Source organism: Lissotriton vulgaris, unplaced genomic scaffold, assembly GCF_964263255.1.
Source record: "Lissotriton vulgaris unplaced genomic scaffold, aLisVul1.2 SCAFFOLD_971, whole genome shotgun sequence".
Lineage (NCBI taxonomy): Eukaryota > Metazoa > Chordata > Amphibia > Caudata > Salamandridae > Lissotriton > Lissotriton vulgaris.
Window position 1 is genome coordinate 416,971 of NW_028255350.1, and position 15,794 is coordinate 432,764.

Consider the following 15,794-nt stretch of genomic DNA (forward strand, 5'->3'; position numbering starts at 1 on the left):
AAGGCAGGAGGGAATACTAGGTAGAGAGGGGCCTGCGTGTGGTGGCGTCCGTTAACGGCAGAGGCAGAAGGTCCTGATAAATGACAATTTCAGAGGACAGAGAGTCACTTCACTGTAGCCTAGCAACGTATCGGGAAGCGAGCAAGGTGGCGGTGAGAGAGGCTGAGTGTAACTCCCTCGGTTGACTGGCACTGCGGCAAGGCATCGTGTGTTTGAGGCGAAGGCAGTGGCGAGCCGAGGGAAGCCGCATGAGGCCCACAAAGAGAGGCAGGCTAAGTGAAGAAACTCTGGTCTACTGGCACCACATAGAGGTCGAAGGGCATAGTTGAGGCACTGGCAAGAGGAAAGGTGACCCAGGAGGGTTCACATGAGGCCATCCTGAGCAATCGAGAAGAGGGCAGCATCACATGAATGTGAAAGCAGGAGAGTGCCCGTCGGGGAAAAAAAGACCCTGAAGATTGAGTGGCGAAAAATACCAAGCAATGGTTGCACAGCCGTGAAAGTGACACGGCCCTGCGGCGCAAAACTGAAACAAAAGTAAACAGCTGATAAGGAGGGAGTGGGAGAAAGGAAGGGTAGGGGAGGGGATTCATGCGCGCGCTGTAAGGCTTAATGAGCCATTACAGAGGCAGCTTGTTACGTCATGCGTGCTTGTGCGTGTAACCGCAAGATGGTGGCTGGGAAAAGCAGCCTTTGGTAGCACTTCGAAAAGCCATTGAGTAAATGTCTCGGCCAGTTCAGCGCATGCGCTGGTTCAGACGAGACCTAAAAAGTGAGTTCCAAGCCTACTGTGCATCCACTTATGTGTGCCTGAACGTTAGCCCGTAGTGCTTCATGCCAAGAATCCATTTTCAAGTGTGTAAGCATTACCTCAACAGCGCTTTGTTTAGCACCAACTGTCTATTTAAAGAGTATATGTGTACAGGGTGCTCAATAAAGTGTATTCCTCCAAAATCCAATTTTTATAGGAGTGGCTGCATCACCTGTAGCGAAAATGTTTTGTTGTATCAGTGGCAGCTGTTCATACAAATACGCCATGCCGCGGAAAGTAATAGGAAATATTTGCTGTTTGCACATGCTTTGAAGCAGACTGGAGTCGAGAAATGTCCTATTGTAGTTTATTGCTAAATCTGGAACTGTCAACATATTTTCTGTTTATTTTCAATCATTTTTCATAAATAAATTTAATAATTAAGTGGTGTGCAATTTATTATTCTAATATGCTTAAGTTATGTATTAACCTTCACCTTTATGTTGTGTAAGTTTAATTGCATGTGTTAATACCAGCTACATTAACTTAAACTTCTAATATAATTCTGTTTATGCTAGTTTACATCCTTCGTGCTAAACTTATCAGCGCACTGTAATAAAACATTGTGTATATATAAAATTACAAATCACACCTTAGGAAAATACACAACATACAATACATACTCCCATGACAGTAGAGTTTCAAAATGTACATTGTCTCACTACACCTTTTTTTTCTACTCAGATGTTCAGTGTGAATTAATCTGAGTTTCCACGGATGTACATGTATTCAATACATCTCCTTGTATATGCAGAACTTTCAATGACAAGTATTGTCATCGTCCTCCTACAACCCAATAATATTTTAATATGATATAATTTTTGTATGTTTTATGTGGTATCTGTGGGTCTCATGCATAAATGAAAGTGGAAATGTAGTTCCATTGGATAAAGCTAATGTAGTGATTGCATTTTTTACTTTTTTGTAAAACTCAAAGAATTCCAAAAGTACTTCTGGTAATCTGTGATTGTGGTCGATTCACACAGTTTTTACATGGGTAAACATTTTCACATATAGACATGTCATACTGAAAAAATACATTTTTACTAATGTATTTATGTTTTTTTCTACAGGAAAAGTCATTTTCCAGTGGAGATGAGATATGATTCCTTGTACTCCACCACCAATGTTGGGATGTCTCTCCCTTTCCAACCAGAAAACCTATTCACTCCTGTCCTCCATGTTCAGGGAGGGAAGCTACCAGTCTAGCACCTATAAAGAGTTGTGAATAGCAGAAGCCCATACATTTGTGGAGGTTCGCTATCTTATGCACGTTAGTCCTCATAGAGTAGCCCACATACGGGCCCCTCTAAGCGGATTTGCTCACACCGAAATTTCAGTGCACTGGCTTGCTGGTAGAGATTTCCGTATTAGCAAATGTATTTATTAGTGTGAACTCATATACTGCGAACCTGTAATGAGAACTTACAGCCATAAATTCACCTGTTAGCGCACCAAAGTACAATTTAGGTGCACAAATATATCGTATATTGGGTCCTGTATTATTAGCTCACACTAGATCACCTTCTCAGTTAAGCCTATTCTCATTGGTCTACTATTTCAGAAAAAAATGTTCTGCTCTAAGTATCCAAGGTTTTGTTTTTCTTTTCCAATGAAAGTTCCATTTAGAATTCGATCCCATGCACTCTGATCTGCTCTGGCCATAACTATCTCTAATGGTCGCATCTTCTCGACTTTGTTGTTTCTAGAAAATATCTCATCCTGGCTAGATCCCCTGGAGAAGTTGTGAGAGCTCCCTGGCCTCTTCTCTTCTGCCATCTCGCTCAAACATACGAACTATCTTTAAAAGCTCATTTTTGCATGTATTACCGTTCTTTGTTTCAGTAGAGATTCTGAAGCCCATTGCAAATACGTTGGCTGCATCATTTAGCAAATGTTGCTTGTAGAGTAGAAATTTCCCGACGCTGACATAAAAAGCTTGTTGACATTTCTCACTGGCATTAGGGAGCTCCCTCTCTAGATTATCATATATCTCTTGCTGGTAGGCCTCTTGGTTATTCAACCCATATGCTTCTGCTAAGGCAATTTTTGCAAAGATGCAAAGTGGATCCAATTGAATGGCACGTTTGTAAGCCTGGATAATTGCTGCTCTAGCGTGTTCTGATGGCAACATGTTTACTTTCTCTATGAGTTGCCTCTGGTAGATGTAGCCCAGGTCTCTATGAAGAAGAGAATAATCTCCAACTTCGGAAATGGCTTGCTTTAGGATGTCACAGCATCTGTTGTTATGTTGTTGCTCAAAGACGTGTGCCGCATTCCTCAGGACCTCAGGATCACGACTGTTTTTCACCACATCTTCTGCGAGCTCTTGCGCTTGGCCAAAGTCTGAATCCTTAAGCAGTATAGCCAGGTAGGCCCTACACTCATAATTGATAGGCTCTTGATGGATGATATCTCTAAGTTTGGAAATTGCTTCTTCTTTCAGTTCTCTGCCTGCACCATTGCGTTGGGCCACTGCATAAAGTGCAATAGCCAGCCCAGCACTGAATTCCACATTTTGGGGGTTTTCTGCCAATGCTGCCTCGAAACAGATTGCTGCCCGTTCTCCGTATCGAAAACCAATTGCTATTAGGGACCAACCAATCATTCCGCTAATCTCAGGAATAGTTGGTGTAGATTGAGAGGGATAAGAAAGAAACTGGCATATTGTGTCAGATTTGTCGAGGTATTGCTCTACCATTTCATAGTTGCACAAATGATAGTAGATCCAGGCGTAGTTACCAGAGATGACCAACTTAGACCATTTCAAGCTAGCTTGTTGACCTTCTCCCAAACACTCTTCAGCTGTCCTAAGACTTTCAAGGGCCTCCTGGTATCTTCCTTCCCGCTGGTGTAAATAGGCCTGCAGTGCGTAAAAGGTGGAACGGTTGTTGTAAGGCGTGTGTTGAATTCTGACGTTGAGACCTTGCTTCACGTGTCCTATATCAGTTTTGTCTTGCTCCTCAAGACTCCAGGTGAAGTGACACTGAAGCGTCTCCAGTCTCTCCTTCAAAGGCATGGTACTGCAATGAAAAGAGAGTCAGGGAGAACATGTTATACATTTATCACTTCCTGGGATCAGTCAGCTGGACCTGTCAGCTTTGCAGTGCTTCATTTATTTTCCAGAATCTGTGCGCGTCATTCTTTTTGCCTTCACGTAAGTGTATGTGACTGTGAGTAGGAGAATGGGTGTTAAGAAGGCTGGTTTCATTTGCTCGGGGCAGTGGCAGGTGGGGAAGTTTAAAATAGATGGTGGGGTGGTGGAGGGGTGGTTGCAAATACCTGACACAATTGTATGGAGCCAGTGAGGAATATGAAATGTAAAAAGAAAAATATGAGCCAAATTGTGCATTTTACTTCACAAATACACAAATAATTTGGTTAACAATCAATGCAATTTCCAGGCAGTAATAACAGGACCTTAATGGAAAACTGCTACTTCTTGAACAAAGTGTCTTCGCACATAGCATCTTGAAGGATCCTGATACCTCATAGGTGCCAAGGTTTCAGATTGCTATATGTAACATTTTCATAATGGCAGTGTAATTATAAGTGAAAGACACACAGATGAAGTGTAGAATGCAGAGCAAATCAAACGTTCACCCCCAGTCAAGGGATCTGGGTTAAATCCATTGTTCTCTTGCTCACCAAGCCACCCTAGTTTAGACCCAGCCATATGCAATTCAGTCTTTACTCTTTGCCTCCTGGGCACAGTCTAGTCCGAACTACCAAGCCAGGTCCTCCATGGACCGGATACAAGCATACTGGGACCGGTTTCGGGCCATCACCTCTCATCAGACAGGCTAGCTTGAATCCAGTGACAAAGTGAGCCGGGGCCCACGTCGAGGCATACCCGGCGCTCTTAGGGCAAGAATGCAAAAGACACGCAGATGATGGACGGAATGCAGAGCAAATCAAACATTCACCCCTAGTCAATAGATCTGGGTTCAATCCATTGTTCTTTACTCACCATGCCACCCCAGTTTAGACCCAGCCATATGCAAATCAGTCTTGACCCTGTGCCTCGTGGGAACAGTCCAGCCGAAACTGCTAAGCAGGTCCTCCCTGGACCCAGCCATATGCAATTCAGTCTTTACTCTTTGCCTCATGGGGACAGTCTAGTCCGAACTACCAAGCTAGGTCCTCCTTGGACCGGAAACAGCATCCTGGGAACGGTTTCGGGCCATCACCTCTCATCAACCAGGCTAGCTTGAATCCAGTAACACAGTGAGCCTGGGACCTACGTCTGTGCATACCTGGCACACTTAGGGTGAGAAAGCAAAAGACACACAGATGATGGACCGTCTGCAGAACAAATCAAACATTTACCCTCAGTCAATAGATCTGGGTTAAATCCATTATTCTTTTGCTCACCATGCCACCACAATTTAGATTCAGCCATATGCCAATCAGTCTTGACCATGTGCGCCATGCCTGCAATCCACTGCTTGTTGCCTAGGTAAGCCACTCCTCTAACAGGATGCACTATACCACAGGTGAGGGTACAGTTGCATGAGCACTGTACCTCTCAGTGTCTAAGTCCATTCTTAGACATTGTAAGTGCAGTAAACCCATAGGGCCCGATTCCCAGAACTTTTGGTATTTACAGAAGGCATTTAGTAGTAGTAAAGTTAGGATTTTGTCTTAAGTCTGTCTTAAGTCTGTCTTAAATCTGTCCTAAGTTTGTCTTAATTCTGACCTAAGTTTGTCTTAAGTCTGTCTTAAGTCTGTCCTAAGTTTGTCTTAAGACTGTCTTAAGTCTGTCTTAAGTCTGTCTTAAGTCAAACTTAAGTCAAACTAAAGTCAAACTTAAGACAAAATCCTAACTTTACTAAAACTAAATGCCTTCTGTGAATATCAAAAGTAGGAGGTCAGACTTAAGACAGACTTAAGACAAACGTAGGACAGACTTAAGACAGACTTAAGAGAGACTTAAGACAAACATAAGACAGACGTAAGACAGACTTAAGACAAACTTAAGACAAACTTAGGACAGACTTAAGACAGACTTAAGAATGACGTAAGACAAAATCCTAACTTTACTACTACTATATGCCTTTTGTGAATACCAAAAGTAGTACGTTTAGGATTTTGTCTTAAGTTAGTTCTGGGAATCGGGCCCATAAAGGTCTGGAAGTTGGTCATTATGAATTCCACAGCTCCATAATGGGTTTACTGAATACAGGGAAGTTTAATAGCAATTGTCTCAGCACATTCAACCCACATTGATGCCCGTGTGGGATTTAAAATGCCCCCTGAAAAACGACCAGCCCAGGTGTGGTTCCTGAATGGCTTCTCGCCATACACCACCACCAGACAGGTTTATGGACCCCTGAGTAGAGAGCCTCAACTCTCTGGGTCCATAACAAAGCTCATCCTGGGCAGAGATGTTATGCCTTCTCCCCCAGGATGGGCTGGATCCATAAAGAGGAAGCTTCAAATGCCTGCCACCTTTGTAAGTTGTCCCCTTCTTTTACTGCCTTCTACTGCCCCCAGCAACTGGCTCTCACCGGATCTGACACCCACTTTCGGCAGGAGAATATGCAGGAAAACTAAGTTTGGAGGAGAAGGGTGCACACCTTTGCCCAACCCCGCCCTTCAAGTGGGGAGGCGAGGTTAAGCAGACATCTCAGTCCCCACCATCTTGAAGATGAGGTGACCAACCAATTAGGCAAAGGCTCATGTCCCCCTCCCACTTGATGGTGGCATAATAGGTGGTGCACTCACCCCAGGGAAGGCACCAATTGGTGCCAACCTGCACACCCCTTTGAACACCCCCAAATTTAGTATTTAGAGGTGACCCTGAAAATGACCTACTCAGATTTGAGGAAGAAAGAAGAAGGACCCAACTGCTTTGGCCCCAGCCCTATCGTCCGGTCCCAACTCAGACCTGCCAACAACGGAACCCTGGTGTGTCCAGCAGCCAGCAATCCCCAGAGCCCAGAGGACCATCTATACACACATCTTAAATACTCTGTCTCCTGTGAGCACAGGATTTGCTCAACAAAGACTCAGACCCAGAATAAAGATCCAGGCGCCCCTGCGATTTTGCACCACTCTGCACCCGATGCCCACAGCCCGAGTTCATATGGCCGAACACCACAAGCTGTTTACCCAGCGATCCTAACCTCGGATCTGGTGATTCCCGACCTTCCCCAAGCGTCAAGCCAATGCCTGCAGTCTCAACCTGTAGGGTCCCCCCAACAGCGACCGGAGCTGGTAAGATGACCCAACGCCAAAAGAAAACCCATGCACCCGATGCCCTACATCCTTGGGTGGTCCAACGGACAGTGTCCAGGCATCCCACAAGAACCCAACTTATCTCTCCAGCCAGTAGTCACCTTCAGGAAGTCTTCCTGACCGAGCTTGCAGCATCTTTTCCGAACTGGAGATCTCCATTGGAATTTACAGAGTACACAACATCTCATTGGCACTCTGCATCTGGCTGCCCCTGTGCCACTGGTAGTGCAGCACCTGTGATGATTGTTGGCCCTGCAGTGCTGATCCCTACCTCAGGAGCAGAGCTCCCACAGCCAAATGGTCTGCTCACTGGCAGTCCCAACCAAAGACCCCTTTTGCCTTGTTGGACAACATTGGGCCCCTGCACTCTGCACCCGGCCGCCATATTGCCTGCCGCTGGTGGTGCCAACTGAGTGCCCAACTGGACCTTGGGTAACCTTGGTCCTAATCCCCAAAACTCCTACTCGTAAGTTGTTTGCTTGCATGAGAACCGCTAACACTCTTTTTCCCATAGGAACCAATGTTACAAGTTTAGTTCCTAACAACATTCTGTTGACCTACTGTTTTGCATGAAAAGAAAGTAACTGTGTCTTAACTTAAGAATTGTCGTACTTACTTGTGAGTGACATCATCCAATGTGTGATATCCTGGCATATCACCTCAAGTTCTGAAAGTAACTGAAAAGTAGTCCAAGAGTAATCAAAAGTAATCTGACTGTATTTTACACAGTTTTAAAAGTAATACAAACCTGTATACGATTCCAATACACTCCACGGATGTATTTCTGTGTACAGCTTTGCATTTGAAAGTATTTCTCACTTGCCTGTGCCAAGTCCTGCTTGGTTCTACAAAAAAATAAAATATGAGTATACCTATTTATACTAACCTAATTAGTTCTGCATTCAGTCTCTGAGTGTGTACCATCAGCCTTGATGGAGTGAATACAATACCTGCTTAATACACCCTCTGGATAAGACTAACTGCCTGTCCACACTACCACAAGGAGAGCTGTTAGTACTGGTCTAATTTAGCCTCTGCTATATCTCTGGGGAGTGGAGAAGTGTGGCTCACTGGTTAGAGGAGGCAGACCTGGAAGCAGAGGTCAGCCTGGGACCAGGGTTCAATTCCCGCCTCGGCGGGGTCGAGTCCTAAAATGTCCATGGACTCAACAATTCTTGTTCCAGTGCCTACTTGATTCATGGGTTCACACTCTGCGACTCTGGGCAATAGCTTGCTTAATCTCCACAATGGCCCCTAGTGGTGGGATGCCTGGCTTTCACCTTGCGGATACCCTGCCGGGGTTATCTCACAGGGGAATACCAGGATGGGTTCCCTAACCAAGCGCTTAGAAACTGCTTGGTGATTTGTGCTATATAAATTCCTGTACATTTACATTCCCTGGACTCTGTGCAAACTATACCTTACTTTGGTATAGTATATGCAGAGCCAGCTTCCTACCCACAGCACGCTGCTACTCCAGACCACACCGGCTTTTGTTTAAATCAGGCAGTATTGGAGTATGATTACTTAGCCCTGAGGAGGCACTGTTTCAGTGTGGTGATGCAGACAGCCACACTGAAATGCATCTAACTCCTTATGCTTGGTACTTGTTAGGTCTGTATATCCTCTACCCTACCTACCCCTTTAACACCACCCGTCACAATGGTAACCACAATTGCTCTCTATTCAGGGTGTAGGGTTGTAAGGTGGTAATTGCTTGCGACACAATTAAGGGATGGAGTCAAAGATGTGATCATGAGGGGCTATGACACTTGTGAGGTGGTGAGATCTGGCAAAAGGGGACTACTAGACCTACTGAGCCCCAGTTTCTTACATTGCTGGCATACATGTTTCATTTCTTTGCTCAAGGTTTTATCTTCATGCAGATTGTAGGCAAAGAACAGGAGTTAATGTCAGCATTCCAAGACAGCTAATCTACTTGGAAGGGGAAAGATGAAAAAATGAAGTTACACAGATTGTTCAAGGACAGGTTAGACAGTTCTTACAGGTTCAGACACTTACTATTCAAGAAGCAAATAAACACAATGTGTAAAGAGCTTTTATTTGTATACATGCTGTAAAAGCAATTGTATTCACTAATTTCACATTTTGTAATAAGTTTGATTCCTGACAAGCTACATATATGCCAACTAGCTCATTATTTGATGAAGATGGTTCCTGCTCTGTGAGAAATGTGGCTACACCGATGCCTTTGCTACATTCTAGCCCCTCTCTCTAAATACCTATTTGTATTGTGGTCCCTAATTTTGTTCCTTACAGGGACACTGATTAGCTTTTTGGAAAATGTACCAAGAAAGACGTCTGGGGAAATATTCAACAGAAAATAAATGCAGTTGAGGTGACATAGATATGTTGCTGTAATTATAGTGTGTCCAAAGATATTGCTAGTGCGCCACAAATCACACATCAGATAAAGGTGAGTACAGATATGAGACCCCCCTCATGAGCATGAGCAGACATGGCCATCTTCCTACAGTCTGCTGTGGGATAGTGGGTGAAAAATGATGGACTGGAATTCGACCTGAGTAACTGAAAATGGTTGAGATATTTGCAAGAATTCCACCATCAGCTTTGTGTTTTCTTAAGTGTGGTATACTGAGTGCTACAGCTATGCCGTGTCGTGGGTCCTGTGCTCCTCTGTGCCACTGGAGTCAAACTATACCCCACCAACGAGGTGCAGCTTGGTCAAAACTGGGAGATGGTTGCTTGTGCTGTTGCTAAGATGGGACATGAGCTGGCATTTTGGAATGGACTGTTCCTATTGGAGCATGATCAATGCAAATTTGCATACATCTGGTTTCCAGCTAAATTGGAATTACCTCAAACTTTGAATAAGGGAATTAGAAGTGACCATTTAGAATCCTAGTAAGTTTCCTCTTTTGGAAATACTATTTATACAGGCTCCCTTGAGCCGGTGGAGGTGACGACCTCGAGACAACGCACCTGCGCACCATAAGAGGTATCTGGACCTATGAATATTTTCGGCAGCCCACGCAGCAACCCCGTGCACACGCCTAATCCCTACTGATGAGAGGTAATGACCTCGAAACACATGTCCAGGGATGGCAAGCACATCAGTGAACACCCTCAAGACTCAAGACTCGGGTAGAAGCGCACCCGTTGATACCTACTACATCGACCATCATGCTCCGGGGTCACACGCTGATGGGACGAGCAGTGTGCGACCTCTTTTGGAAATACTATTTATACAGCTCCCTTGAGCCGGTGGAGGTGACGACCTCGAGACAACGCACCTGCGCGCCATAAGAGGTATCTGGACCTATAAATATTTTCGGCACCCCACGCAGCCACCCCGTGCACATGCCTAATCCCTGCTGATGAGAGGTAATGACCTCGAAACACGTGTCCAGGGATGGCAAGCACATCAGTGAACACCCTCAAGACTCAAGACTCGGTAGAAGCGCACCCGCTGATTCGTACTACATCGACCATCATGCTCCGGGGTCACACGCTGATGGGACGAGCAGTGTGCGACCTCTTTTGGAAATACTTTTTATACAGGCTCCCTTTAGCCGGTGGAGGTGACAACCTCGAGACAACGCACCTGCGCGCCATAAAAGGTATCTGGACCTATGAATATATTCGGAAGCCCACGCAGCAACCCCGTGCACACGCCTAATCCCTGCTGATGAGAGGTAATGACCTCGAAACACGTGTCCAGGGATAGCAAGCACATCAGTGAACACCCTCAAGACTCAAGACTCAAGACTCGGGTAGAAGCGCACCCGCTGATACATACTACATCAACCATCATGCTCCGGGGTCACGTGCTGATGGGACGAGCAGTGTGCGACCTCTTTAGGAAATAAGTACACAATGGGTGTCTGCTTTAGAACCCAGGCAAGCCATTCAAATGCCCTGAAATTGGAATTAGAGTTTAGAGTCAAAAACAATTGCAACTTTCTGTCTCCTCACAATTCAGACAGCCTCCATGGAACTAAAACTGGACCAATAATGAGCGGAAATGGAGCAGAGATCATTAGCCTGCCATAAAGGTAAGTGAACGGCCATAGTAAATAGATAGAAGAATGTGTTTTCATTGGGTCACTATGTAGTGTATCGAGGACCCCCTGGTTAGGATATGGCTCCTGGGTCAGGGACAACAATTTTAATGCGAAGGTATATGACCAGGCAGACTTACACAACAAGAACTCGCTATTCAAAGACACATGATGCAAAAACAAACAAGAAAATAGCGCAATGAACTGTATACGCATAGTTTTTTATTCAATTTACTGAATTTTATCGCTCAAGTAAGTTACTGAATTTTATCGCTCAAGTAAGTTCCTTGAGCGATAAAATTCAGTAAATTGAATAAAAAACTATGCGTATACAGATAGATAGCTCACTAATGAATGTGTAATATAACCAATGAATAGATAAATAGGGAAATTAATTTAGAAAACGAAAATAAAATAATAAAATGAAGTTACTTTAAAGGTAACTTAAAATGTTACGCCTGTATCTAGATGAAAGCATATCTATATGTGTTTTATCTTTTATTCGCTCTCCTATGCTTTAGAATTATCATGAATTATCTAAATATCCATTTTTAAGAAACTGTTTAACGAAATAGAAAACTGAATATATCACAATAAACACATTGGTTGATGATATTCTATACGTAATCTTGTACTATAGGCAAGATGAAAAGAAAATGTTTCCAGCTCTATACCTTTAGCAGTCCTCTCAAAAAATGTACAAGTCTGGCTATAATGCTTTTTATTAGAAAAAATGTATCTAACCAGAACTGCTGATGTATGAATTCAACAAAACGCAATGCACTGTATGCTGTATGTAAACTAAAACAATGTTTTATTCTGTTTAGAAAAGTGGCTGGATATTCATTGTCCTGATGAAGACAAAAAATATTGTCGAAACGCGTTGACAGAAACAGCCCAGTCCACCAGAATCAGGAATAACCATATTGCTGATTTTTGACCAAATTCCCCTTTTTTTAAAGAAATATATCAGGAACTAACAGATTGTATTGTGTAAACATATCATGTTTACAGGATTATATGTATTTATTCATTTTTATCAATATAATTAACATTTATTTTATATATCATTACAGTTCATTGCGCTATTTTCCTGTTTGTTTTTGCATCATGTGTCTTTGAATAGCCAGTTCTTGTTGTGTAAGTCTGCCTGGGCATATACCTTCGCATTAAAATTTTCATTGGGTCACGACACTGTAAAATGTTTTTCATCCATGTGCAGAATGCAGTAGAGGGCTTTTAACTCTGGTACAGAGCACAGCAAAAGATGATTGGCTTATTCATAGTAAATGTAGCCACAGCAGCCGTGCATCCTCCACCGCCACTGATACATATAGAACCTCCATCTTTCACTGTCCCAGAGCCCGGCATGAGTCTCCTCCTCCACTGTTGCACATTCTTGACAGTTTTCCTTTAAGTTCTGTCTGAATTGGAGTGTGGAGGATCCTTGGTGCTACGACAGGTCAATCATCACAACGATGCACTAGCTAAGCAGGCTACAAGATGCTAGGGATAGGAGTAAGGTGAGTCATAAATGCTGTGACGGTTAATCTGTGAGATGAAGGGTGAGGTAGGGTACAGATGATCTAACAGGTTTGATATAGAAGGAATGAGACATGGATTGGGTAATGAAAGAGGGGTTATTCTGATGTTTGGTCAAGAAGAATAGTGAGAAGAAGTCTGGGAGGAGATGTCTGAGACATGATAGAGAAAAAAAAGGGGGCGGGTTTCTCACAGATCTTGCTGGCACTCTGAGTCACTCAGTGTATGAAGATGATGTCTTAACCTTGTCCTTCATCAAAGTCCTTTCTGGAGACGCTCTTTCATCTCTACTCATAATGCCTCCCTCACACAAGGCATCTTTCCAGCTCTCAAGACATACCAGACTCTCCATTTTTTTAAGAAATCCACACTATACCTTGAAGACCTGGCCAGCCTATGGCCTATTACTAACCTACCCTTCATCATCATATTCATTGCAAAGGCAGTCTGTGTTCAACTCCATGTTCATATCAACACCAACCAACCCGCTGCGCAGCTACCAACCCTGCTCCAGATAACGCTGCAGCACAGAGACAGTTACGTTCCATATCAGAAATGCTCCGTAGATGTCAGAGAATGATAAGCCCTACCACTAAAATTGCTCAATGTCTGAGCCACCTTTCACACCATATTCCATCCTACCCTCTTCCTCACACTGCATTCTCAACTGGGATTCACTAGCAGCGTATTTCAGTGGTTGCTCTTTTTGCTCTCGAGGAAAACCTGGTAGCTATCCCGAGAGCAAAAAGAGCAAGGGCCGGAGGACGCCGCTTCTCAATAAATGCGGGCCAGCTATGGAACTCCCTCCCAACATCAATGAGGAAAGAACCTAACTTGACCAGATTCCGAAAATCTTTGAAAACGTTCCTTTTCCCCCAGAATGACTAACATCTCGGGATGCGGTTCAGAGGAGGTCTGTCTGTGTGTACACGTAGCGCTGGGACGCTCAATGGCAGCCATGCGCTTTAGAAATTCTTTTTCATTTCATTCATTTCATTTCATTTCATTTCATTTCATTTCATTTCATTTCATTCATTTCGTTCTCCTCCAACTATCAAACCAACTTCAATTTACTCACATGTACACCTCTAGGTCAAAGAACCTACCTGTCACCTTCTTAGTATCTCCAGAATTCATCTTACCCCTCATCGTCTTCATCCTCAACATGGAGCCCCGTGAACTCTATTCACTGATAAAAGGACTAGAATTTACAAACATGCCAATGCGGCAAAACTCCACTGAAAAGTCTCCTCTCTCCAAACATTCAGCTTCTCAGACACTGCTTGTATGTCATCCATAGCTTAATGTCCAGAATCCACTTGAAGTGTATCATCACCAAAATAGAATTTCTATTATTTGTCAAGAACAAAAAGCAGCAACTAGTCCAAACCTCGCTCAAAAATATGGACGAGTTCACTTCCATGGCATCATCAGGAAGAAAAGATAGAAAGCCAGGTACCACCAATCTAAACTAAAAAAAAGAAAGTGGTTTAATACCTGCCATTCAAGTCCTCCTTCTGTTGCATCTTGATGGGGTAAACATCATACTCCTCTGTATCCCAGAATCCTCATTGGCCCATTGTGGGGCATCCTGCACTCTGCAGCATGTCTCATCAAGTGTATTCCACTCCAATGCACTTCTCCAGGCTAACCTTGCAAGCCTGCACCATCATCATCTACAAAACCACCTTGACCAGCACCCCTGCTTACCCTGAAGACAAGCTCACCATCTCTGATGGTTCACTGCATGCATGCTTTCTGCCAGGACACCATCAGACTGGAGACAGAAAAGTGTGCACAAGAAAATCAGGGCTTCTCCATTTATGCACCCAGAATCTGCAAAGACATTGCTCTATACATCAAGACTGTTCCCAAGCCTTCTCCAACTTCATAAAGAGCTAAAGACACAACTTTTAAAGACCACCACATCACATTGCAGTAACAATACTTCTGCTCTCTGCACCAGCCCTTCCAATAACTTGTGGGCTGTGTCATTGCGTTCCATCCAGTAAAGCCCCACTCAGGTAAGTATGCCCCTACCACTAGCAACAGGGCCACTAGCACGTTATTGGGCCTAGTAAAGTTCTCTGTAAATTAGCCCCTTGCTAATCCCTTGGTAGGTGACAACGAGCAGTCAGGCCTAGAATAGGAGACAGGAGTGTAAATTTATTTAAAAAATCAACTAATCACATAAGTAAGACACAACACACAATAAAAATCCCACACCAATTAACAGAAATAGGAAATATTTTATGAACAAATATACACCAAAACAATACAAATCAAATGTAGGAAACCAGAGATATGAATTTTTAAATATTAACCACTATATAGTGCTTAAAAATATATAGCACCACTCTGGGACATCTGTTTGTGCTTAAACGGGACCTCAAATGTTGTAAAGTAGGTTATTGGTAGTGGTACGTATGCACCTACCAACAAACAGTCAGGCCTAACGTAGGAGACATAAGTGTACATTTATTTTTAAAAATCAGTTTTTCACATAAGTAAGACACAACACACAATAAAAATCCCACACCAAATTATACAAATATTTTTATGAACTAATAGACAGTTAAACAACCAAAATCCAATGGATGGAACGGGAGATATGATTAAAAAAAATTAACCGCTTTATAGTGCTTAAAAATATATAGTGCACTCTGGGTCATTTAGTCGTACTTGACGGGGACAAAGTCAAAGTTTGTGGCTGACCACGATGGAGTCCTGGTCGGATACACAAAGCGGGAGGCCCGTCAAAATTTTACCTTCACACTTAGAAACTTTTCTGGAGCTTTTTCTTCCAACGTTGCTCAACCCTCCACAGCAGGTTGGATTTGGTGAGGGTTATACAGCTTGACTTTTGGCAAGGTCCTAGTCAAATCCTGGAAGTCTGGAGCTCGGGAGATTTCAGCGAACAAACCTTAAATCCGGCTCTGGCCGCGGTTGAAGGTAGTCAGCTTAAATCTCAAGGCCTGTCACCTCATTGAGCTTTTTCACAAAAGTCCTCAGAAGTTCTCCAGACTTGAGGAGGTGCTTCTGAAGGTCTCTTTGCAGTCTCAAAGTGTCCACAACTTCAATACAAAGGTCTGGAATCTCCTAGATGGTCCTTGGGATGTCTCAACTACAATCTCCAAAATGCACATGGCCAAATACTC

General features: G+C 43.5%; 1 protein-coding gene across 2 annotated transcripts in view; it reads right to left on the minus strand.

Moving 5' to 3' along the window:
• Positions 1 to 1,395: 1,395 nt before the first annotated feature.
• Positions 1,396 to 15,794, minus strand: part of LOC147659157 (interferon-induced protein with tetratricopeptide repeats 5-like) — a 51,984-nt gene continuing 37,585 nt past the window's right edge. For both annotated transcript variants that reach the window (XM_086951932.1, XM_086951933.1), the window contains one exon: positions 1,396 to 3,834. In XM_086951932.1, coding sequence (XP_086808058.1) covers positions 2,538 to 3,830 — 1,293 coding nt within the window. In that variant the 5' untranslated portion in view covers positions 3,831 to 3,834 and the 3' untranslated portion in view covers positions 1,396 to 2,537. The remainder of the gene's footprint in view (positions 3,835 to 15,794) is intronic.